Raw genomic sequence first — 24,399 nt, forward strand, 5'->3', positions numbered from 1 at the left:
CTACTTCAAATGAAATTGTATTAGTCACATTCACCGTACAGTGAAATGCTTACTTACGAGCCCCTAACCAACAATGCAGTTTAAAAAAATACAGATAAGAATAAGAAATAAAAGTAACTAAATAAAAGTAATAAAATAAAAAAGTAACAATAAAAGTAATTAAAGAGCAGCAGTAAAACAACAATAGCGAGACTATATACAGGGGGTACCTGTACAAGAGTCAATGTGCGGGGGCACCAGTTAGTTGAGGTAGTATGTATATCTAGGTAGGATTATTAAAGTGACTATGCATAGATGACAACAACAGAGAGTAGCAGCTGTGTAAAAGAGGGGTGGGGGGGAGACTATGCAAATAGTCTATGTAGCCATTTGATTAGGTGTTGAGGTGTGGATTGGGGGTAGAAGATGGATTGGGGGTAGAAGATGTTTAGAATGTTTTAGCAACCAGCTCTCGATGGTGCAGCTGTAGAACCTTTTGAGGATCTGAGGACCAATGCCAAGGGGGAATAGGTTTTGTCCCGGCCTCTTCACGACTGTCTTGGTGTGCTTGGACCATGTTAGTTTGTTGGTGATGTGGACACCAAGGAACTTGAAGCTCTCAACCTGCTCCACAACAGCCCGTCGATGAGAATGGGGGTGTGCTCGGTCCTCTTTTTCCTGTAGTCCACAATCATCTCCTTTGTCTTGATCACGTTGAGGGAGAGGTTGTTGCCCTGGCACCACATGGCCAGGTCTCTGACCTCCTCCCTATAGGCTGTCTCGTCATTGTCGGTGATCAAGCCTACCATTGTTGTGTCATTGGCAAGCTTAATGATGGTGTTGGAGTTGTGCCTGGCCATGCAGTCATGACTGAACAGGGAGTACAGGAGGGGACTGAGCACGCACCCCTGAGGGGCCCCTGTGTTGAGGAACAGCGTGGCGGATGTGTTGGTACCAACCCGTACCACTTGGGGGCAGCCCGTCAGGAAGTCCAGGATCCAGTTGCAGAGGGAGGTGTTTAGTCCCAGGGTCCTTAGCTTATTGATGAGACTAGAGTGCACTATGGTGTTGAACGCTGAGCTGTAGTCAATGAATAGCATTCTCACATAGGTGTTCTTTTGTCAAGGTGGGAAAGGGCAGTGTGGAGTGCAATGGAGATTGCATCATCTGTGGATCTGTTGGGACGGTTTGTAAATTGGAGTGGGTCTAGGATTTTGGGGATAATGGTGTTGTGAGCCATGACCAGACTTTCAAAGCACTTCATGGCTACAGACGTGAGTGCTACGGGTCAGTAGTTGCCTTAGTGTTCTTGGGCACAGGTACTATGGTGGTCTGCTTACAACAGGTTTGTATTACAGACTCGGACAGGGAGAGGTTGAAAATGTCAGTGAAGACACTTGCCAGTTGGTCAGCTCATGCTCGCAGTACACATTCTGGTAACCCCTGCGGCCTTGTGAATGTTGTGAAAGAGAAAGAAGAAGAAATAAAGACATTCCAGGACGCACAGGGGTTTGTTTTGAGCCTTACATCATCACAAGTCTAACTCAATTTGTAAGGACAACCTAGACTTATGTTGTCAGACATCCCACCGGACAACCTTTCTTAGAACAGGAAGAAAAACAGTGCTCAAGTTTAGATGACATCACATCAACATTACATTTCCTGGAGGTCTGGGTCAGCCTGAACAGATTCATTTTTTGAGAAGAAAGACTAGGTGGGGGATTATATTCTTGTAATATTCTACTTACTTTCTCTCTTCCTCCTCGTTCTCTCCCCTGTCCCTGTCAGCTGGTGAACAAAGGTCCCAGTGGGATCAGCCACACAGTGCTGCAGCTCAGCTGTCCTCTCAGTGTTCAGGGCCAGGGTCTCCTCTACCCTCTGGAGATGTCTACTGAGGGACCCCTCAACTGCACCACCAACCACTCCATCAACTACCTGCAGCTCAAGGTGAGCAGTCAATTACTGGCATGTCTTTGGATGTATGACAAGGAATGTAACACTTTTGTAAAGGTGGAGCAGGTCTCAAACACATCTTCTCTCACGGTCAACATATTCACACACACACACACACACACACACACACGCACACATGCACACACGCACACATGCACACACACACACCCTTCTCAGGGTCACATGAGGCTCATCTGTGAGTCTAGAACACTTCAGAGAGACAGGCACTGTGAAGATATCCCAAAGGTTATAATTCAGTGTGTGATTAACAGTCTCAGCTCTCCACACCCAACTCCCTCCCAGCCTAACCAGCCCCACCCAGGACACCAGCCTTACGGTCACTTTGATCTCTCTGGTCTTCCCTCAGCCCAATACAGCTTGATGAACCACTTCTGTACCGATACTCACTCATCTTCTCCATTTAATGTTTGGCTAAAACCCAGCAGAAAGGGACCTCAGGGTTCACATGGGCTCGCTTGTTTGTGTCTAGAACTTCTAAAACAGATGCTGAGATGGGCCCGACGTGGTTGTCCATTTAGCGGTGATCTGTACAAAGCCATGTGGATAAGACCCCACATGCACTAGATTAATGATGAGGATAAGACCCCACATGCACTAGATTAATGATGAGGATAAGACCCCACATGCACTAGATTAATGATGAGGATAAGACCCCACATTAACTAGATTAATGATGAGGATAAGACCCCACATGCACTAGATTAATGATGAGGATAAGACCCCACATGCACTAGATTAATGATGAGGATAAGACCCCACATGCACTAGATTAATGATGAGGATAAGACCCCACATGCACTAGATTAATGATGAGGATAAGACCCCACATGCACTAGATTAATGATGAGGATAAGACCCCACATGCACTAGATTAATGATGAGGATAAGACCCCACATGCACTAGATTAATGATGAGGATGAGACCCAACATGCACTAGATTAATGATGAGGATAAGACCCCACATGCACTAGATTAATGATGAGGATGAGACCCAACATGCACTAGATTAATGATGAGGATAAGGATGGGTCACTAACGATCATTCAGGCGAGAAAAAACATCACCCAGATAGGCCAGTCGTGTGAGAAACTCGTCATCATGCAAGCAGCCAGACAAGTGAAAATGATGGTCAGTAAAGAAAACTTTAAGCTCGTCTCTCAATTTAAAAAAGTGTCAATACTTTGCCCCTTGATAACCAGCGCACTTCTTTCTGTATGTTGTAAAGCGTTACATGGTCACTGCCCATATCATTGCATAGTGCAGAAAATAGGGGCCTTGCTTTAACAAAGTTAACCTTTTTCACTGTAGGTTCCAAAATGTATTTCAAGCTGTCAGGCATTCACTTGGCAGCAAGAGCCTCTCGTGGATGCTGCAGTGTCCCCAAGTGGCATCGGAAGAAACTGCTGGCACACCCGTGATCACTCCACTATGTCTCCCTGTCATGGCTTTTGCGCCATCAGTACAGATACCAATATGAGCAGAAGCTACGTTTGGCTACATACAGACCGTTAGTGGAATTCCCACGAGAGAGTAGCGGTTAATGTGATTGGATGTTAATTATTTGACTAGGCTACCTGTATTTGACATTGTGTTGTTATTTCGCTGAACACTAGATGGTTTAATTTTATTTTTGGCAGTGAAACGAGGCTACCCAAAACTCACCCAAATCTTTGCAAATCACATTTTTATTTTGCTTACCCCTGATAAGACCGCATATGCACTAGATTAATGATGAGGATGAGACCCACATGCACTAGATTAATGATGAAACCCCACATGCACTAAATTAATGATGAGACCCCACATGCACTAGATTAATGATGAGGATGAGACCCCACATGCAGTAGATTAATGATGAGGATGAGACCCCACATGCAGTAGATTAATGATGAGGATGAGACCCAACATGCACTAGATTAATGATGAGGATAAGGATGGGTGGTGTACTCTTCTGTCATGGGTGAGGTCAGTGTCTGTAATGTATTGACCTAATGGATGGTGTACTCTTCGGTCATGGGTGAGGTCAGTGTCTGTAATGCATTGACCTAATGGGTGGTGTACTCTTCTGTCATGGGTGAGGTCAGTGTCTGTAATGTATTGACCTAATGGATGGTGTACTCTTCGGTCATGGGTGAGGTCAGTGTCTGTAATGCATTGACCTAATGGGTGGTGTACTCTTCTGTCATGGGTGAGGTCAGTGTCTGTAATGCATTGACCTAATGGGTGGTGTACTCTTCTCTCATGGGTGAGGTCAGTGTCCGTAATGTGTTGACCTAATGGGTCAGAATCTTCTTTCCCTCTCTCCTCAGCTCCAGCAGACTTCCACAGAGCAGCCGCCCCTACTTGTGCCTGGTCAGGATCACCAGATCGAGAGGAGAGAAGTCCAGAGAGACCAGCTGGCAGAGCACACTAACCTGGTGAGGTCATACACAATGCCAGACTGATGGACAGAGCGATGGAGAAAGCTAATGCTGAAATTAGTTATTAGGGCAATGACCCTAATTCAACAGGCTTTTAGAGTGATAAGCAGGGCTTGTTTTTAACCTCTGATTGTTAAGGACTGTTTCCTGTTGTCAAATAGTTACAATTAACAGCACAAGTGGATGGTAGAGACCAGGGGCATTTCTTTGGATATAGATCTGAGCTGGAGAGTTGAACCTTCTATGTTCCTCTGATTCACTTGGAGCCATGGCATGTTGTTAATCTGGGACGGTGGCTCTGGCCTGGTCCTGCTCTTAGATAAACCCCCTGGGATTGGCTAATGAGGTATGATGTAATTAAGGGGGAGGGGTCAGAGGGCGTGGGGTGGTGGTGCTCCCTGCTTTGGGGATTAACATTAAAGGGCTGCAGGGAGACGGGGTGGAGCTTGGGCAGTAAGGGCATGAGAGTAGGGGGATCTGTGGAACTAGGTGAACCACCTGGGCATGATGATCTGGTTACATGCTGACCACACCGCTCGCGTCGCGTGTGCGAGCATTGCAAAATAAATGTACACATACATGTCCGACCTGTCCCCAAATTAATATAATTGGTTTTGATAGTTTTGTATTTCAACCTGTGTGTCGTGATCACGTTTGTGGTGGGGGGACAAAATCCATTTGCGCACGTTGGGACTCACGCGTCCGGTTTGGTCATGGTGTTAGTTGACAGACCGTGGTGTTGTTAGTGCAGACACCCTGCCCTGGCACACACTGGCCCAACTGATATAGCCTCACTGTTGTTATTTTACTACTGCTCTTTAATGATTTGTTATTTATTTATTTTTTACTCATCTATTTTTTACTTAAAACTTATTTTTTGTTTAAACTGCATTGTTGGTTAAGGGCTTGTAAGTAAGCATTTCACTGTAAGGTCTACCTACACCTGTTGTATTCAGCGCATGTGTCAAAAAAGATTTGATTTGATTTTGATTTGATCCAACCAGTTGCAGTACCAGCTATCTCTCCCTCTGTTTTCCCTCTCCCTCTGTCTGTCACTACCTGCAGCACTGAAAGAGATCTTTGTCCCCCCATCTGTTGCTCTTTCCGACCCCTCGTTTATCAAGCCTGCCCGATGACACGTTTCTAGAAAGTCTTCCATTCTTTGTTTCACTCTTAGCGCTTTAGTTGTCATGCTAACTTGGAACGAAGGACAGACGTCTTTGTTGAAAAGGTCTTTGAATAGAAATACAAAGTGTGTTAGTTTTGTTCAGCCCCTTGATTGAATCTGGTTTCAGTAGGTTGTCTGATAAATGAGGGAGACCTTGCTGTATGGCTGGCCTCGTCCTAGAAGACCTGTAAATAGACACACTGTCAGCTGAGCTTGGTCTCTAAACTGCTATTGGTACAATCCAGAAAAATGAAGGTGTAATTATTATTTACATTCATATCACACAGTGGCTGTCATTGTACACTAAAACACAAACACACACACCTGCATTATATAGCCAGTCGCTGCTATTCTACTCATTGTGGGAACAGCAGCTATCCTCCCAGCCCCCATCTCCTGCCCTTGACCTAGGCCGCCCCATTAGGGAGGATAGGGGGACTAATGGCTGAAGCATCTTTGGCACTGGACCATATCCATATGGACCATTTCCCCAGGCCCACCAGGCTCCCTCAGCCCCCCCCCAGGCCCACCAGGCTCCCTCAGCCTCCCCCAGACCCCAGGCCCACCAGGCTCCCTCAGCCTCCCCCAGACCCCAGGCCCACCAGGCTCCCTCAGCCTCCCCCAGACCCCAGGCCCACCAGGCTCCCTCAGCCCCCCCCAGACCCACCAGGCTCCCTCAGCCTCCCCAGACCCCAGGCCCACCAGGCTCCCTCAGCCTCCCCCAGACCCCAGGCCCACCAGGCTCCCTCAGCCCCCCCCAGACCCACCAGGCTCCCTCAGCCTCCCCAGACCCCAGGCCCACCAGGCTCCCTCAGCCCCCCCCAGACCCCAGGCCCACGAGGCTCCCTCAGCTTCGCCCAGGCCCGGGGGGTGGGTCCTGTCTACCACGAAAGCACTAAAAGTCCGTTTTTGGAGGTTTACAACGAAGGCACCCAGCTCCCATGATGAGGATTTCATTAAGATTGTGTATTCTAAAAAGTGGGCTGGTTTCAGTGGTTGGGCAATAATGTTGGATGGCGGTGAGCGTTGACTGCGTGCTGCATTTTTTGTTTCATGACATTCCCTCAATCTCTTTCTAATTGGAAGCAGCCCTGGATGGGGATCATAACATTGAGCTCTTTGTTATATTTGTTTGGCCTGCAGTATGGCCTGCAGAGTTAACGTTGCCTTTACTTATTTTACTTTTTGGGGTATTGAAAATCATACACTCTGCATTTCAAGATACCCCAGTATACCGCCCAAGCCTACTATCCACCTCCTCCCTCTCTACTGACCTCTGCACCAGTTTTTAAATCATGCATTTAGCTAACAATTGTTAAATTATGCCTGATAGAATGACAAATTACCTTTGTTTTGTAGCTGTTTGGTTTTTCTTGGTGAGGACAGCAATAATAGATTGAGCATGGCATATCTCAAATCATGGCAAATCTTATGTCATCTGTTTAGCATTAATACTCTCCCTCTCTTCCCTCCTCTTTCTCCCTCGCCCTATCTAGTCCTGCTCTAACGTGGAGTGCTGGACACTACAGTGTGACGTGGGTCTTCTGGAGAAGGGGACCAGCGCCATCCTCAAATTGCGCTCCCGCATCTGGGCTGAGACCTTCATCGAGGTACAGTATGTGTGGACTGGAGATCAAACCAACCACTCTGCATAGTCAAACACACATCACTTGTCTGAGTTACTGGGCCGAAGAAAACTATACAGATGATCTAGGACCTACACACACAATTGCTCCACAACACACCTTTAAAGTGGAACTGGCAACGTTTTAGCAACAGGGTTGCGTTCAGTACGTTTTTACGTTCTGGAATGTTCAATTGAATGGAAACGGTGCTGTTCTGAATGGCCAGTTGAAAAACGGGGAGGTTGTGGGTTGGGAAACTCTGTCAGCGTGGCCACTGCCCTTTAAAAACGTCACTCATTGCTTCAAGCCACACCCAACAATCGCACCTCAGTCTGTTCAAGAACGTACAATAATGTTTTTGGGAAACGTGCTGTTCAGTACAAACCGTTTCGCAACGTAGCAAACGTACAAGGGAATTGAACACACATCAGGACGGGACTCTACACAGACCGGTGCGCCATAGCCAATCAGAGCAGTTGGCCTATATGCAAATAAGCCATTTTCCACACGGGCCTGCCATCATTCACTTTGTACTGGATTATGTATTTACAGGTAGTAGCAACAGCGCTACTTTAGATCAGGAAGCATTTGCCAAAAGCCACCTGAATGGATTTCTGAAAATTACTACGGGAGTCCTCTTACATTTAGAAACTCTTATTGATCAAACAACCATGAACAGGTAGTCTCTCTCTCCCTCAGACAGTTGCCAATGATCAACAACTGTTAGCCAGAGTGAGATGCGTTAAAATCTAACAAGGGAACAGTAGATAAACCCTCAAACTTTTTTAGCTTGTAGAATAGTAGCCTGCTCGCCCTTCAGCAGCTTGCCTGCCAAAGCATGCCCGTCCCCACCAATGGCGTATAATAAACCCTGGGTTGCCGATACTATGTATTGGCCATTGAGAGGCTTTGAAGGCACTGGTCGGCCATATTGGCACTCCCTAGTCCTCCATATGGATTTTTTATTTATTTAACTAGGCAAGTCAGTTAAGAACAAATTCTTATTTACAATGACAGCCTACCAAAGGCAAAAGGCCTCCTGTGTGGAATGGGGCCTGGGATTAAAAATAAATACAACATAAATATAGGACAAAATACACATCACAACAAGAGAGACAACACAACACTACATAAAGAGAGACCTAAGACATCAACATAGAAAGGCATCAACACATGACAACATAGCATAGTAGCAGCACAAAACATGGTACAAACATTATTGGGCACAGACAACAGCACAACGGGCAAGAAGGTAGACAACAATACATCACACAAACAGCCACAACTGTCAGTAAGAGAGTCCATGATTGAGTCTTTGAATGAAAAGATTGAGATAAAACTGTCCAGTTTGAGTGTGTTGTTCCAGCTCGTTCCAGTCGCTAGCTGCAGTGCACTGAAAAGAGGAGCGACCCAGGGATGTATGTGCTTTGGGGACCTTTAACAGATTGTGACTGGCAGAACGGGTGTGGTACAGTGGGGCAAAAAAGTATTTAGTCAGCCACCAATTGTGCAAGTTCTCCCACTTAAAAAGATGAGAGAGGCCTGTAATTTTCATCATAGGTACACTTCAACTATGACAGACAAAATGAGAAACAAAAATCCAGAAAATCACATTGTATGATTTTTAATGAATTTATTTGCAAATTATGGTGGAAAATAAGTATTTTGTCAATAACAAAAGTTTATCTCAATACTTTTGTTGGCAATGACAGAGGTCAAACGTTTTCTGTAAGTCTTCAAGTTTTTCACACACTGTTGCTGGTATTTTGGACCATTCCTCCATGCAGATCTCCTCTAGAGCAGTGATGTTTTGGGGCTGTTGCTGAGCAACACGGACTTTCAACTCCCTCCAAAGATTTTCTATGGGGTTGAGATCTGGAGACTGGCTAGGCCACTCCAGGACCTTGAAATGCTTCTTACGAAGCCACTCCTTCGTTGCACGGGCGGTGTGTTTGGGATCATTGTCATGCTGAAAGACCCAGCCACGTTTCATCTTCAATGCCCTTGCTGATGGAAGGAGGTTTTCACTCAAAATCTCACGGATACCTGGCCCCATTCATTCTTTCCTTTACAAGGATCAGTCGTCCTGGTCCCTTTGCAGAAAAACAGCCCCAAAGCATGATGTTTCCACCCCCATGCTTCACAGTAGGTATGCTGTTCTTTGGATGCAACTCAGCATTCTCACCCCACGGGTGAGATCTTGTGTGGAGCCCCAGATCGAGGGAGATTATCAGTGGTCTTGTATGTCTTCCATTTCCTAACAATTGCTCCCACAGTTGATTTCTTCAAACCAAGCTGCTTACCTATTGCAGATTCAGTCTTCCCAGCCTGGTGCAGGTCTACAATTTTGTTTCTGGTGTCCTTTGACAGCTCTTTGGTCTTGGCCATAGTGGAGTTTGGAGTGTGACTGTTTGAGGTTGTGGACAGGTGTCTTTTATACTGATAACAAGTTCAAACAGGTGCCATTAATACAAGTAACGAGTGGAGGACAGAGGAGCCTCTTAAAGAAGAAGTTACAGGTCTGTGAGAGCCAGAAGTCTTGCTTGTTTGTAGGTGACCAAATACTTATTTTCCACCATAATTTGCAAATAAATTAATTAAAAATCCTACAATGCGATTTTTGGGATTTTTTTCTCATTTTGTCTGTCATAGTACCTATGATGAAAATTACAGGCCTCTCATCTTTTTAAGTGGGAGAACTTGCACAATTGGTGGCTGACTAAATACTTTTTTGCCCCACTGTATGTGGAAGATGAGGGCTGCAGTAGATATCTGAGATAGGGGGTAGTGAGGCCTAAGAGGGTTTTCTAAATAAGCATCAACCAGTTTTGCGACAGGTATACAGAGATGACCAGTTTACAGAGGAGTATAGAGTGCAGTGATGTGTCCTATAAGGAGCATTGGTGGCAAATCTGATGGCCGAATGGTAAAGAACATCTAGCTGCTCGAGAGCACCCTTACCTGCTGATCTAGAAATGATGTCTCTGTAATCTAGCATGGGTAGGATGGTCATCTGAATCAAGGTTAGTTTGGCAGCTGGAGTGAAAGAGGATTGATTACAATAGAGGAAACCAAGTCTAGATTTAACTTTAGCCTGCAGCTTTAATATGTGCTGAGAGAAGGACAGTGTACCGCCTAGCTATACTCTCAAGTACTTGTATGAGGTGACTACCTTAATCTCTAAACCCTCAGAGGTAGTAATCACACCAGTGGGGAGAGGGGCATTCTTCTTACCAAACCACATGACCTTTGATTTGGAGGTGTTCAGAACAAGGTTAAGGGAAGGATGAATAGAATTCTACAGTATTTCAACAACAAATTACTTTGTTTTTATTTATTTAACTAAGTCAGTTAAGAACAAATTCTCAATGAAATGTTTCAAGGACAAAATGACATGTATTTAAGTATTGTCTGGTTGTAGTGGGGACAGTAACAGAACTCTAAAAAAAACTTTAACCTGTTGCGACGAGCAATCCCGTATCCGGGAGCGTAATTATAGCCTCAAGCTCATTACCATAACGCAACGTTAACTATTCATGAAAATCGCAAATGAAATGAAATAAATATATTGGCTCACAAGCTTAGCCTTTTGTTAACAACACTGTCATCTCAGATTTTCAAAAAATGCTTTTCAACCATAGCTACACAAGCATTTGTGTAAGAGTATTGATAGCTAGCATAGCATTAAGCCTAGCATTCAGCAGGCAACATTTTCACAAAAACAAGAAAAGCATTCAAATAAAATCATTTACCTTTGAAGAACTTTGGATGTTTTCAATGAGGAGACTCTCAGTTAGATAGCAAATGTTCAGTTTTTCCAAAAATATTATTTGTGTAGGAGAAATTGCTCTGTTTTGTTCATCACGTTTGGCTAAGAAAAAAACCTGAAAATTCAGTCATTACAATGCCAAACTTTTTTCCAAATTAACTCCATAATATCGACAGAAACATGGCAAACGTTGTTTAGAATCAATCCTCAAGGTGTTTTTCACATATCTATTCGATGATAAATCACTCGTGGCAGTTTGGTTTCTCCTCTGAACCAAATGGAAAAATGCACGCACCTGGAGATTACGCAATAGTTTCGACGGAAGACACCGAGCGGACACCTGGTAAATGTAGTCTCTTATGGTAAATTTTCCAATGATATGCCTACAAATACGTCACAATGCTGCAGACACCTTGGGGAAACGACAGAAAGTGTAGGCTCATTCCTGGCACATTCACAGCCATATAAGGAGACATTGGAACACAGCGCATTCAAAATCTGGCGCACTTCCTGTATGAAATGTCATCTTGGTTTCGCCTGTAGCATTAGTTCTGTGGCACTCACAGACAATATCTTTTCAGTTGTGGAAACGTCAGAGTGTTTTCTTTCCAAAGCTGTCAATTATATGCATAGTCGAGCATCTTTTCGTGACAAAATATCTTGTTTAAAACGGGAACGTTTTTCATCCAAAAATGAAATACTGCCCCCAGAGTTTCAAGAGATATTTTTTTTAACCTCTCTGATCTACCCATCCCGGATCCGGTATCGTGAATACAGACTCAAGCTCATTACCATTACGCAACGTTAACTATTCATGAAAATCGCAAATGAAATGAAATAAATATGCTCTCAAGCTTAGCCTTTTGTTAACAACACTGTCATCTCAGATTTTCAAAATATGCTTCTCAACCATAGGAAAACAATAATTTGTGTAACAGTAGCTAGCTAGCGTAGCATTTAGCGTTAGCATTATCGTTAGCATTTAGCATGCAACACTTTCACAAAAACCAGAAAAGCATTAAAATAAAATAATTTACCTTTGAAGAACTTCAGATGTTTTCAATGAGGAGACTCTGTTAGATAGCAAATGTTCAGTTTTTCCTGAAAGATTATTTGTTTAGGAGAAATCGCTCCGTTTGGTGCGTCACGTTTGGCTACCAAAAAAATCTGTATCCAGGAGTGTATTTATCCCGGCAAGCTCATTAGCATAACGCAATGTTAACTATTCATGAAAATCGCAAATGAAATGAAATAAATATGCTAGCTCTCAAGCTTAGCCTTTTGTTAACAACACTGTCATCTCAGATTTTCAAAATATGCTTCTCAACCATAGGAACACAATCATTTGTGTAACAGTAGCTAGCTAGCATAGCATTTAGCGTTAGCATTATCGTTAGCATTTAGCAGGCAACACTTTCACAAAAACCAGAAAAGCATTCAAATAATAATTTACCTTTGAAGAACTTCAGATGTTTTCAATGAGGAGACTGTTAGATAGCAAATGTTCAGTTTTTCCTGAAAGATTATTTGTTTAGGAGAAATCGCTCCGTTTGGTGTGTCACGTTTGGCTACCAAAAAAACCCGAAAATCCAGTCATCAATTACGCCAAACTTTTTTCCAAATTAACTCCATAATATCGACTGAAACATGGCAAACGTTGTTTAGAACCAATCCTCAAGGTGTTTTTCACATATCTCTTCGATGATATATCCTTTGTGGAAGTGTGCGTTTCGTTCTGAATCCCAGGACAAAATGACCGCAACTGGAGATTACGCACAAATTTAGATAAAGGCCACCGGGCGGACCCCTGGAAAATGTAGTCTCTTATGGCCAATCTTCCAATGATATGACTACAAATACGTCACAATGCTGCAGACATCTTGAAGAAACCACAGAAAGCCCATGGTCGTTCCTGCTGCATTCACAGCCATATAAGGAGACATTTGAAAACAGAGCTTCAGAGATTCTGCTCATTTCCTGTTAGACGTTTCATCTTGGTTTCGCCTGTAGAATGAGTTCTGTGGCACTCACAGATAACATCTTTGCAGTTTTGGAAACGTTAGACTGTGTTCTTTCCAAAGCTGTCAATTCTATGCATAGTCGAGCATCTTTTCGTGACAAAATATTGCGCTTAAAACGGGCCCATTTTTTTATCCAATAATGAAATAGCGCCCCTATAGGCTTAACAGGTTAATGTTTAGCTCACAATATAATTTCAAAGTATGCATTAAGGTGTCTAATACAATAAACGTGTCAAACTAATGTAGAGATTAATACATGCATTTCTATAGTTTCTAAAATATTCCAAGGGTTCTAAGATGGCTGGGCGGTGGCTTCAATACAGCGCCCCCTGTCAATCATCCAGGGTAATCCAACCCACGTTTTGACAACTGAATGGGAACTTGCCTGCCTGCCCTCCCATTCGATTGATGATGCCAAATACATTTGATTGACAACAAAGAGAGATGCCAACTGTGGATAACAGTCGTTCAAGTTCAGCATAGCTAGCTAGCAAAGTGATTAACAGTTCTTGCTAGCTAACCAAATGACACCTGCATCTCTAGTTGTAGCCACCCAAAAAAATTATATGGTAGGAAAAAGTTGGCCACTCACTGACTCGTCCAATGACATGATATCCTCCCAGAAGCTAGCTAGCTAACATTAGGTACCGTGCTTTTAGCTTGCTAAATAAATAGCTATTGTACATAAACAGACAAGCTAGCCTATTAGCCACGCTATGACTGACTTGTGGTCATTGCCCTTTTATAGTTTGATTGTGCTGACATTCCCAGCCTAAGTTACATTTGTGTTTTTTGTAAAAAATATTGAGTCAATGAAACTGATACAGTGCATCCTGAAGGGCTGGAGGCAGCAAACAATGTACCAGGCCAGCTGTGATTTACAACATGATAGCAATATTTGTTGGACTACCAAGAAATGTATTGGTGAATTAGTTATATTAATCATGCATTGAACTGCATCCCATCTATTCTGCCAACATATTTTTATTTTTATTTGACCTTTATTTAACTAGGCAAGTCAGTTAAGAACAATTTCTTATTTTCAATGACGGCCTAGGAACAGTGGGTTAACTGCCTGTTCAGGGGCAGAACGACAGATTTGTACCTTGTCAGCTTGGGGATTTGAACTTGCAACCTTTCAGTCCAATGCTCTAACCATTAGGCTACCCTGCCGCCCCAATGCTTTACTTGACATCATTACATTTTTTGTCAAATAGAAGCCATTATTAAAAGCTCTTTATAAAGTTGGTTTTGTAGCATAAAGTGATAATTTGATATTTGTGACTGATATTATGATTGTCTGTTTGTTTCATATCTGCAAAGTAGCTAAAACACTGTCAGTTCCACTTTAATTAGGTCATCAAAGAGTGGATCTTAGTCAGGTTCAGATGCGGAGATGAAAGCAACCGCCAGAACTACTGGTTTTGTCTCCTCTCAAACTCACTACACATGCAGACACATTTCTACCAGATGACAATGGCACTGACTGCATGAAACGGACTGTCTCAGTTTGTGTTCTGTCTGTAGGCCTATCTGTCTATTCACATTGCTGTCTGTGTATTTTCTCATGTCAAGATTTGGCGGAGTATAAGCAGAAATATTCCTTTAAGTAGCTATACAAAGAAAACACCAATACTTAAATCCTCAAATTAGACTGTAAAATATGAATGACCAGTCAGACTCACACATGTGATTGTATTGACTGTATTAATGCTAGCTCAGAGCTAAACTCTGCCAATGTGAACAGACTCAGATATTTGATGAAAATAAATGGAAAACAGTAGCTTACAGAGTGAATAATTAAATTCTAATTTCAATAGTTCTGTGAGCGGATCGTTTGTGTGTTGGTCTATAGTGTATTAGGTATAGAGGTATAGAGGGAGGGTATCAGTCCACAGAAGCCGTTGTGAGAACGACCTTACACCAAGGCTTATGTGTAAGTGCATTGGAAATTCATTAGTTGGCGGTCACGCCTTCTCATAGGATTGGAATGTCAGAGGGGTTTTGTGAGAAGAACCAGCCGGTCTGATGAGGTTCATCAGTCTCTGTAGCACATTACTGCCTCCTACTGGACATGAGTCAAACAGGACCCATCACTAGTCCACACATGGCCAGCACCCGTACAAGTTGCAGTTTGCCTTTCAAATACTCCTACAAAAATTATTTGAAAAATCACAATGGATATCCAATCTGATCCTGTTGTTTTGTTTCCGTTCTCAGAGGGCATACAAGGGGTACGTGCTGGAGTGCCTGGCAAGGTTCAGTGTGGTCAAGATGCCCTATGCCATCTTGCCCAAGGAGGTACCGAGTGGATCTAAAAAGGTATGGGTATGTGCAGTGCACTAATGTCAACAAACCTCTCTATTTTATATTGTATTGTTAGTCTTGCATTACCATACAGTTAGTAGTTAAATTGGGATTTGGGAGGTGGGGCTTCTAGTTTGGGGGCGTGCCCTGGAGGATTTAATATAGTAGCCTATAATCTATACTGACAAAAGCACATTACAGCATACTACAGGTCGTGGAGGGACCTTGTGAGGGGGATATTATTTTCGTGCACAGAATGTGATGATCTGAACAATTGAATAGATAGACAACCCTATAGTAAAATAGTTTAACTTTGCTGTTGCTTACTTGTGTTGGTAAAAAAAAAAAAGTCATTAGATCATTTGAAATTCGCATAACCAAAGTTACAGGGTCTCAGCTCTGCCTGGATCTCATAGGTGTTGGGTCTCGGACTCGGTTGGATCTGGCCTAACTTAACCCCTGTATATAGTGTGCCCATGTTTCGTTCAGCACTCAGCTGTTGGGAAAATGCAGGAAGCCTGGAATCGAGGCTATTATACAGTGCCTTCGGAAAGTGTTCAGACCCCTTGACCTTTTCCATGTTTTGTTATGTTACAGCTTTATTCTAAAATTGTATTAAATTGTTTTTTTCCTCAATCTACACACCACCCTATAATGACAAAGCAAAACTATAATATTTTATTTTATCTTTATTTTTGCTATTTTATTCACAATAAAATACTTATTTATATATTGTAAGTACTCAGACCCTTTACTCAGTACTTTGTTGAAGCACCTTTGGCAGTGATTACAGTCTTGATTCTTCCTGGGTATGACGCTAAAAGCTTGTCACACCTGTATTTTAGGAGTTTCTCCGATTCTTCTCTGCAGATCGTCTCAAGCTCTGTCAGGTTGGATGGGGAGCGTCGATGCACAGTTATTTTCAGGTCTCTCCAGAGATGTTAGATCGGGTTCAAGTCCGGGCTCTGGCTGGGCTACTCAAGGACATTCAGAGACTTATCCCGAAGCCACGCCTGCGTTGTCTTAGCTGTGTGCTTATGGTCATTGTCCTGTTTGAAGGTGAACTTTCGCCCCAGTCTGAGGTCCTAAGCTCTCTGGAGCAGGTTTTCATCATGGATCTCTCTGTACTTTGCTCCGTTCATCTTTCCCTCGATCCTGACTAGTCTCCCAGTCCATGTTGCTGAAAAACACCCCCACAACATGATGCTGTAACCACCATGCTTCACTGTAGGAATGGTGCCCGGTTTCCTGCAGACGTGACGCTTGGCATTCAGGCCAAAGAGTTCAATCTTGGTTTCATCAGACCAGAGAATCTTGTTTCTCATGGTCTGAGAGTCTTTAGGTGCCTTTTGGCAAACCCCAAGTGGGTTGTCATGTGCCTTTTATTGAAGACTGGCTTTCGTCTGGCCAATCTACCATAATGGCCTGATTGGTGGAGTGCTGCAGAGATGGTTGTAGTTCTGGAAGGTTCTCCCATCTCCACAGAGGAACTCTAGATCTCTGTCAAAGTGACCATTGAATTCTTGGTCACCTCCCTCACCAAGGCCCTTCTCCCCCGATTGCTCAGTTTGGCCGGGCGGCCAGCGCTAGGAAGAGTTGGTGGTTCCAAACGTCTTCCATTTTTAAGAATTATGGAGGCCACTGTTTTCTTGGGGCTTTCAATACTGAAGAAATCTTTTTGTACCCTTCCCCAGATCTTTGCCTTGACACAATCCTGTCTCGGACCTCTACGGACAATTCCTTCGACCTCATGGCTTAGTTTTTGCTCAACTGTGTGCCTTTCCAAATCATGTCCAATCAGATTGATTTGCCACAGGTGGACTCCAATCAAGTTATAGAAACTGCTCAAGGATGATCAATGGAAACAGAAGTCACCTGAGCTCAATTTCGAGTCTCATAGCAAAGGGTCTGAATACTTATGTAAATAAGGTATTTCTGTTTGACTTGTAATAAATTAGCAAAAATATATAACCTGTTTTTCTTTGTCATTATGGGGTATTGTGTGTAGATTGATGCAGATTTTTTATTTATTGAATCCATTTTAGAATAAGGCTGTAATGTGGAAAAATTTGGAAAAAGTCAATGGGTCTGAATACATTCAGACCCATTGAGTCACTGTAAGTGGAGGTCATGACTAAATGTGTTCCCCCTCTTCAGGTGGTGACCCCGTTGGTGTGGAACAAACAAGACAGCCAATACTCTGTGCCCTTGTGGATCATCATTCTGGCCATACTGGCTGGGCTTCTGCTGCTGGCACTGCTCATCTACGTCCTGTACAAAGTGAGTGGTCGGGATAGCGGTGATGTTAATGTCCGGCAGAGTGGGAAATTCCCATCTCTTAACTTCCCATATTTTCCTTTAGAACTTTATTTTTAGAATGTGAAATGTCAGAATAATAGTAGAGACAATAATATATTTCAGATTTTAATTCTTTCATCACATCCAGTGGGTCAGATGTTTACATACACTCAAGTATTTGGTAGCATTGCCTTTAAATTGTTTAACTTGGGTCAAATGTTTTGGGTAGCCTTCCACAAGCTTCCCACAATAAATTGGGTGAATTTTGGCCCATTCCCCCTGACAGAGCTGGTGTAACTGAGTCAGGTGTGTAGGCCTCCTTGCTCGCACACGCTTTTTCAGTTCTGCCCACACATTTTCTATAGGATTGAAGGCAGGGCTTTGTGATGGTCACTCCAATATCTTTACTTTGTCGTCCTTAAGCCATTTTGCCACAACTTAGGAAGTATGCTATGGGTCATTGTCCATTTGGATGACCCATTTGCGACCAAGCTTTAACCTTTCTAGGGCAGGCGTTCCACTAGCGGAACCCCTCCACAACATTCCGCTAGCGGAACCCCTCCACAACATTCCACTGAAAAGGCAGCGCGTGAAATTCAAAAATATTTTTTAGAAACAAGTAACTTTCACACATTAACAAGTCCAATACAGCAAATGAAAGATAAACATCTTGTTAATCTACCCATCATGTCCGATTTCAAATATTCTTTACAGCGAAAGCACAACATATGATTGATTATGTTAGGTCAGAGCCAAGTAAAAAAAACACAGCCATTTTTCCAGCCAAAGAGAGGAGTCACAAAAAGCTGAAATATAGATTAAATTAATCACTAACCTTTGATGATCTTTATCAGATGACACTCATAGGACATCATGTTACACAATACATGTATGTTTTGTTCGTTAATGTGCATATTTATATCCAAAAATATCAGTTTACATTGGCACGTTACGTGCAGTAATGTTTTGATTCGAAAACATCCGGTGATTTTGCAGAAATACTCATAATAAAACATTGATAAAAGATACAACTGTTATTCACAGAATTAAAGATAGACTGCTCCTTAATGCAACCTCTGTGTCAGATTTTTTTACCTTACGGAAAAAGCATAATCTGAGAAAGGTGCTCAGATCCCAAAACAGCCAGAGGAATATCCGCCATTTTGGAGTCAACAGAAGTTAGAAATAAATATTCACTTACCTTTGATGATCTTCATCAGAAGGCACTCCCAGGAATCCCAGTTCGACAATAAATGACTGATTTGTTCCATAAAGTCTATAATTTCTGTCCAAATAGCCACTTGTTGTTAGTGTGTTCAGCCCAGTAATCCATCTTCATGAGGCGCAGGCACTTCGACCAGACAAAAACTCGAAAGGTTCCGTTACAGTCCTTTAGAAACATGTCAAATGATGTATGGAATCAATCTTTAGGATGTTTTTAACATAAAACATCAATAATGTTCCAACCGGAGAATTCCTTTGTCTGAAGAAAAGCACTGGAACGAGAGGTAACTCTGTCGGGGGCGCGCGTCATGAGACCAAGGCACTCTGCCAGACCACTGACTCAAAGAGGTCTCATGAGCCCCTCCTTTATAGTAGAATCCTCATTCAAGTTTCTAAAGATGGTTGACATCTAGTGGAAGCCGTAGGAAGTGCAACTTTATCCATATCTCATTGTGTATTCGGTAGCCAAGCTTTGAAAAACTACAAACCTCAGATGTCCCACTTGCTGGTTGGATTTTTCTCAGATTTTGTTCTGTTATACGCAAAGACATAATTCAAACAGTTTTAGACACTTCAGAGTGTTTTCTATCTAATAACAATATGCATATATTAGCATCTGGGACAGAGTAGGAGGCAGTTCACTCTGGGAACGCTATTTATCCAAAAGTGAAAATGCTGCCCCCTATCCCAAAATAGTTAACTTCCTGATTGATGTCTTGAGATGTTGCTTCAATATATCCACATAATTATCCATCCTCATGATGCCATATATTTTGTGAAGCACCCCCACAACATGATGCTGCCAATCCCGTGCTTCACGGTTGCAAGCCTCCCCCCTTTTCCGCCAAATGGTCATTATGGCTGGTCATTATGGCCAAACAGTTCTATTTTTGTTTCATCAGACCAGAGGACATTTCTCCAAAAAGTATGATCTTTGTCCCCATGTGCAGTTGTAAACTGTAGTCTGGCTTTTTTTATGGCGGTTTTGGATCATTGGCTTCTTCCTTGCTGAGCAGCCTTTCAGGTTATGCCGATATAGGCCTTGTTTTACTGTGGATATAGATACTTTTGTACCTGTTTCCTCCAGCATCTTCACAAGGTCCTTTGCTGTTGTTCTGGGATTGATTTTCACTTTTCGCACCAAAGTACATTAATCTCTAGGAGACAGAATGAGTCTCCTTCCTGAGCGGTATGATGGCTCCGTGGTCCCATGGTGTTTATACTTGCGTACTATTGTTTGTACAGATGAATGTGGTACCTTCAGGCATTTGGAAATTGCTCCCAAGGATGAACCAGACTTGTGGAGGTCTCCAATGTTTTTTTCTGAGGTCTTGGCTGATTTCTTTTGATTTCCCCGTGAAGTCAAGTAAAGAGGCACTGAGTTTGAAGGTAGGCCTTGAAATACATCCACAGGTACACCTCCAATTGACTCAAATGATGTCAATTAGCCTATCAGAAGCTTCTAAAACCATGACATCATTGTCTGGAATTTTCTAAGCTGTTTAAAGGCACAGTCAATTTAGTGCATGTACACTTCTCACCCACTGGAATTGTGATACAGTGAATTATAAGTGAAATAATCTGTCCATTAACAATTGTTGGAAAAATGATGTGTCATGCACAAAGTAGATGTCCTAACCGACTTGCCCAAACTATAGTTTATTAACAAGAAATGTGTGGAGTGGTTGAAAAACAAGTTTTAATTACTTCTACCTAAGTGTATGTAAACTTCCAACTTTAACTGTACATCTGGCTGGAGAGACATATGAAGATTTGAGGTGTTGAAATATGATATTTTTAGTTCTAACTTTGATAACGTCGTCTTTCTTCCTCCCAGCTTGGCTTCTTCAAAAGGTCGCTACCCTACGGCACGGCTATGGAGAAGGCCCAACTCAAGCCCCAGGCTGCGTCTGAGGCCTAAACACCACATAGAAAGGATTAAAACAAACTATTTTGTTGTCACAGAACCAAAGAAACCTAGAAACCCACATGATTGCAATGGAGAAATGTGGTTAATTTAAACATCCAGAGAGGATTAGACTGCAGTTGAAGAGGGAGGAGGAGGAGGAGGAGGAAAGACCACTGGAACTCCACTGTACTGCACTAGAGGAAGAAATACCCAAAGAACTCCAAACCAAATGAATGTTTTTAATTTAATATATGTTTATGTTTGTTGTTGTTGGGTTGGGGTTGATCACGAAGCTGAACTTCAGTGTCACAGTCAGAAAAACTGGCTTTAGACTTACTGATCCTATTTGAGTTGAAGTCCAAGACTAGTGACTACAGAAGAAGAGGAGTAGCCTATGGAAAGCCTTGATACGATCAAGGAAGAAGCTTGGTTTCTCCCTGCACATCTTTTTAAACAGCTTTGTATTCCCTTGTGGATCCTTGTGAAAGATAATTGTTTTACTCTTTTTCAACTGCCTTCATTTTGGTGCTAAAAAAGTGTGATCACTGCTTTTAAAAGGTATATGATGGTGTTGAGGGGGACTGAATGCATCTCCCTTCCTTTTTGTAGCCATTAAAGAAATCTGATCTGATACTTTCCCAACCGAAGTTAGAAACATGCTTCCTGTTCAGGGCACCAGAAGAGCATGTTCACCAGAGGTGCATGTTCACCAGAGGAGCATGTTCACCAGAGGAGCATGTTCACCAGAGGAGCACAGACAGAGGATGTCTGTCTCATGTCTCCATAATCTACACCTGAGCTGTTTACCCATCCACATTTCTACCAAACATGTTTTTACAGCCAATCTTTTGTTTAATGTAAGTTCAGTTTGGCTCCAGTAATGTTCGGCACGTACAAACTCCTGTACTGCCAAAATAGCTTCTTCAGCCTCAGAATGGTGGACATACAGTGCTTGTTCCAGTTGTTTTGCACTCAAAAGAAATCTACTGATGTCTAACAAGATGCCAAAAACAGACAAGATACTGACGGACTGATCTTCCTTTGGGTTTGACTTGACCATTACTGATCACTTTGTTGATCCTGCATGTTTGTGTTCGTTGTGACAGATCAAAGCATTGCCTCAAAGTTGACTGGGACTTGACTGGATCCATCCACCATGGGCCTGTGAGATAGATCCTACTGAAAGCTTGATACACTCTGGTGCCAGTACTCTGTCTGGTGACTTGTAAACAAGTTTGTCCAGACTTTGCTTGTGCTGCAAGAGGCAGTATGGAAATTGAGTTGAAGCAAAGACCATCCAGGTGTATCCACAGCCTTGGTGTGTAATGATGTCTTGAAGTCAGTACATTACTATGTTGCCAACAGAGATCAAGGAAGCTGTAGTACATACAATCTGGGTGGGTTGCTTGCAGGTAAGGGCTCACTCCGGTGAGTGTCAGGGAAACGGCCAAATATCCAGTCCCTACACATTTCACCTTGATCTTGTAGTGTGCTAGGAGCATCTTTGCTCTGGTTTGTTTTAATTTTATTTTGATGTCCTTATGATAACAAAAACTGACTGAGTACCAGAAGCTCTCACACCACGATGCTGCAGCTTCATCCATGGACTGAATATGTGGGGCTCTTTTATTTGTCATGTAAATACGTTTTGTGTGTGTGTCAGACTGCCTGTGTCTTCATGTGTTGATGTTCCTGTCTGTTTTTTTTGTGTGAATCGGAGATCAATCCCAATGCTAAGTCCTCTCTTTTCTCTCTTGCATCACGAGGGAAAGGTAGACTTGTCCAGCAGTAATGCTGATCATCGCATCACTTCAATCTGTACTCAGGATGGGTTGAGACTGCCTGATTAGAGTTTAGGACAGCTAGGACCAGAGTAGCTATTCATTTAGGGCCCAATTCAGACTTGAGATAAAGGGATAGCAACTGGGCATTGGGGGGGGGGGGGGGGGGGGGGGATGGTTTGTACGTGCAATATTATTATTCACTCTGGTTGATATTGGTTTTAGTTTTTGCAGTAGTTTTTGGATTTTCTTTTATTTTGTTCCGGAGGGGTTGTGTTAAACCAGGTGTGTCTAACATCTAATGATGAGTCTGTGTTAAAAACCATACCAAGTCTGCTCCCTATGGTCGGATGGGGGTATTGTCAAAAACAATTGGTCTGTTTTTTCCCCCCCTAGATTTTTCCACTGCACGTATTCACCACTTTTACATTTTGCTCCACTGCTATAACTAACCAATGTTTAGTATCACTATTTCAGATATCAGTGGTAAAAAAATACATCCATCCATCCACCTCCTGAGTTGAACTCGAGTGGGCATGTGTGATAATGTATGTTCAGTTCAATTGTATCACCTATCCAAACGCAGCCATAATGCTACACATCTGTTTTCACTATTTGTTTTGAATGCCCCCTAGCTCATATTGGTGATTTAATCCACACGCTTTATCAACACTCATGGTGCAAAGACTGCTAACGCCACTCAGTGGATTCATTTAACATGTATCATATTATTTTTAACAGTATTTGTATGATATTGTTTTGAAAAGTATATGTCTGATCGTAGTGTCCAGACTGAAAATGTCAACCTAGTATTATTTATATTGAAAGAGGATGTTTTAAACAGAATCCTCTGTGGTTACAGTAGAAGACTACACTGGGTTTATCCTTGTTTTCTCAATGCTTTCTTGGCCCCCCTTTTAAAAATCTCCTTTTTTACAAAGTTGTAAATATTTATGACGAGAATATTTTTTAGATCCAATTGGGAAAAAAAACATTTGTGAAATTTACTCTCCCCATATTGGGGAGACTTTCTGGGAAGAGGATTTAGTCTTTTAGTGATCATTTGTGTCTTATTATATGGTTTGCATTTCAATTAAAAAAATGACATGCTTTGATTGAATACACAGTTCTGAAAATAATTTATTTAAAAAAATAAACTTGCCCATGGCATGAAATGTTTTACACATTTGTTTATGCGGTTTGGCAACAACTGATTGCTCAACAATTTATTGTTCATTATAGTTGTATTACAAAGTGGAGAAAAATACCAAAACACCATAACTAGGAGCCATAGCATAGAACTATTGCATGTGCTTTTAGGGCACTCACTTGTAAAACCATAAGCTTATCTTACAAATAGTATACTACACAAATTATCGTATAAATAACAGATAATGCCAAATGTATATACTTCTTCCTCAGGTTGCAGTGCCGCACTGTCATATCAGTAACAGTGGTCGGTGAGGACAAACAACTTATCTGGTAAGACGTTAGAGGTCACTAAATACTGCCAGTCAGATCCTTCCTCAGGTCCTATTGATGAGTAGTCCAACGAGCTGCTTCTCTTCAATGCTCTCTGTGTGATATTGACCATCCCAGAAATATCCCCACAGTCCTCCATTCCTGACACCAGACATGTACATGAGTCTATAGAAGATCTTGAATGTGGATTAGTATGACCGTGGAGGTGTGTATTCCCCTGCCAACCTCTGATTCACAGGCTGTAATAAAACAGTCTTAATACACTGGTTTGGTTCAGCGCTCCATTGCTCTGGACAGTTGTGTCAGTTTGTGCTGGTTGTCGATCACTTCAAAGTTCTGAACATAGTGGCGGATGTTGCTAGGATTCCTGAGAGGGGGGGATTGCTCGGAATCTGGACACGAGACAGAAGACAAGATATGTGTTTTTTTTTTAAAAATGGA

At 42.4% G+C, this 24,399-nt stretch overlaps 2 protein-coding genes across 13 annotated transcripts in view; one reads left to right on the top strand and one right to left on the bottom strand.

The window, feature by feature from the left end:
• The window catches only part of LOC110532566 (integrin alpha-5), an 88,197-nt gene extending 64,539 nt beyond the window's left edge, over positions 1–23,658 (top strand). The window contains exons 25-30 of the mRNA XM_036988561.2: positions 1,768–1,926; positions 4,264–4,371; positions 7,039–7,152; positions 15,178–15,279; positions 17,422–17,544; positions 20,624–23,658. Coding sequence (XP_036844456.2) covers positions 1,768–1,926; positions 4,264–4,371; positions 7,039–7,152; positions 15,178–15,279; positions 17,422–17,544; positions 20,624–20,707 — 690 coding nt within the window. The 3' untranslated portion in view covers positions 20,708–23,658. The remainder of the gene's footprint in view (positions 1–1,767; positions 1,927–4,263; positions 4,372–7,038; positions 7,153–15,177; positions 15,280–17,421; positions 17,545–20,623) is intronic.
• LOC110532567 (rap guanine nucleotide exchange factor 3) overlaps positions 23,587–24,399 on the bottom strand; it is a 47,064-nt gene continuing 46,251 nt past the window's right edge. For all 12 annotated transcript variants that reach the window (XR_002474855.3, XR_016483392.1, XR_005053312.2 and 9 more), the window contains one exon: positions 23,587–24,350. Coding sequence is in view for 6 of the 12 variants with exons in the window: in XM_021616573.3 (XP_021472248.2) it covers positions 24,232–24,350 (119 nt within the window). In the remaining 6 variants the exon portion in view is untranslated. The remainder of the gene's footprint in view (positions 24,351–24,399) is intronic.

The sequence above is a fragment of the Oncorhynchus mykiss genome, chromosome 9, assembly GCF_057628025.1.
Source record: "Oncorhynchus mykiss isolate SJ-2025 chromosome 9, ASM5762802v1, whole genome shotgun sequence".
NCBI classification, from domain to species: domain Eukaryota; kingdom Metazoa; phylum Chordata; class Actinopteri; order Salmoniformes; family Salmonidae; genus Oncorhynchus; species Oncorhynchus mykiss.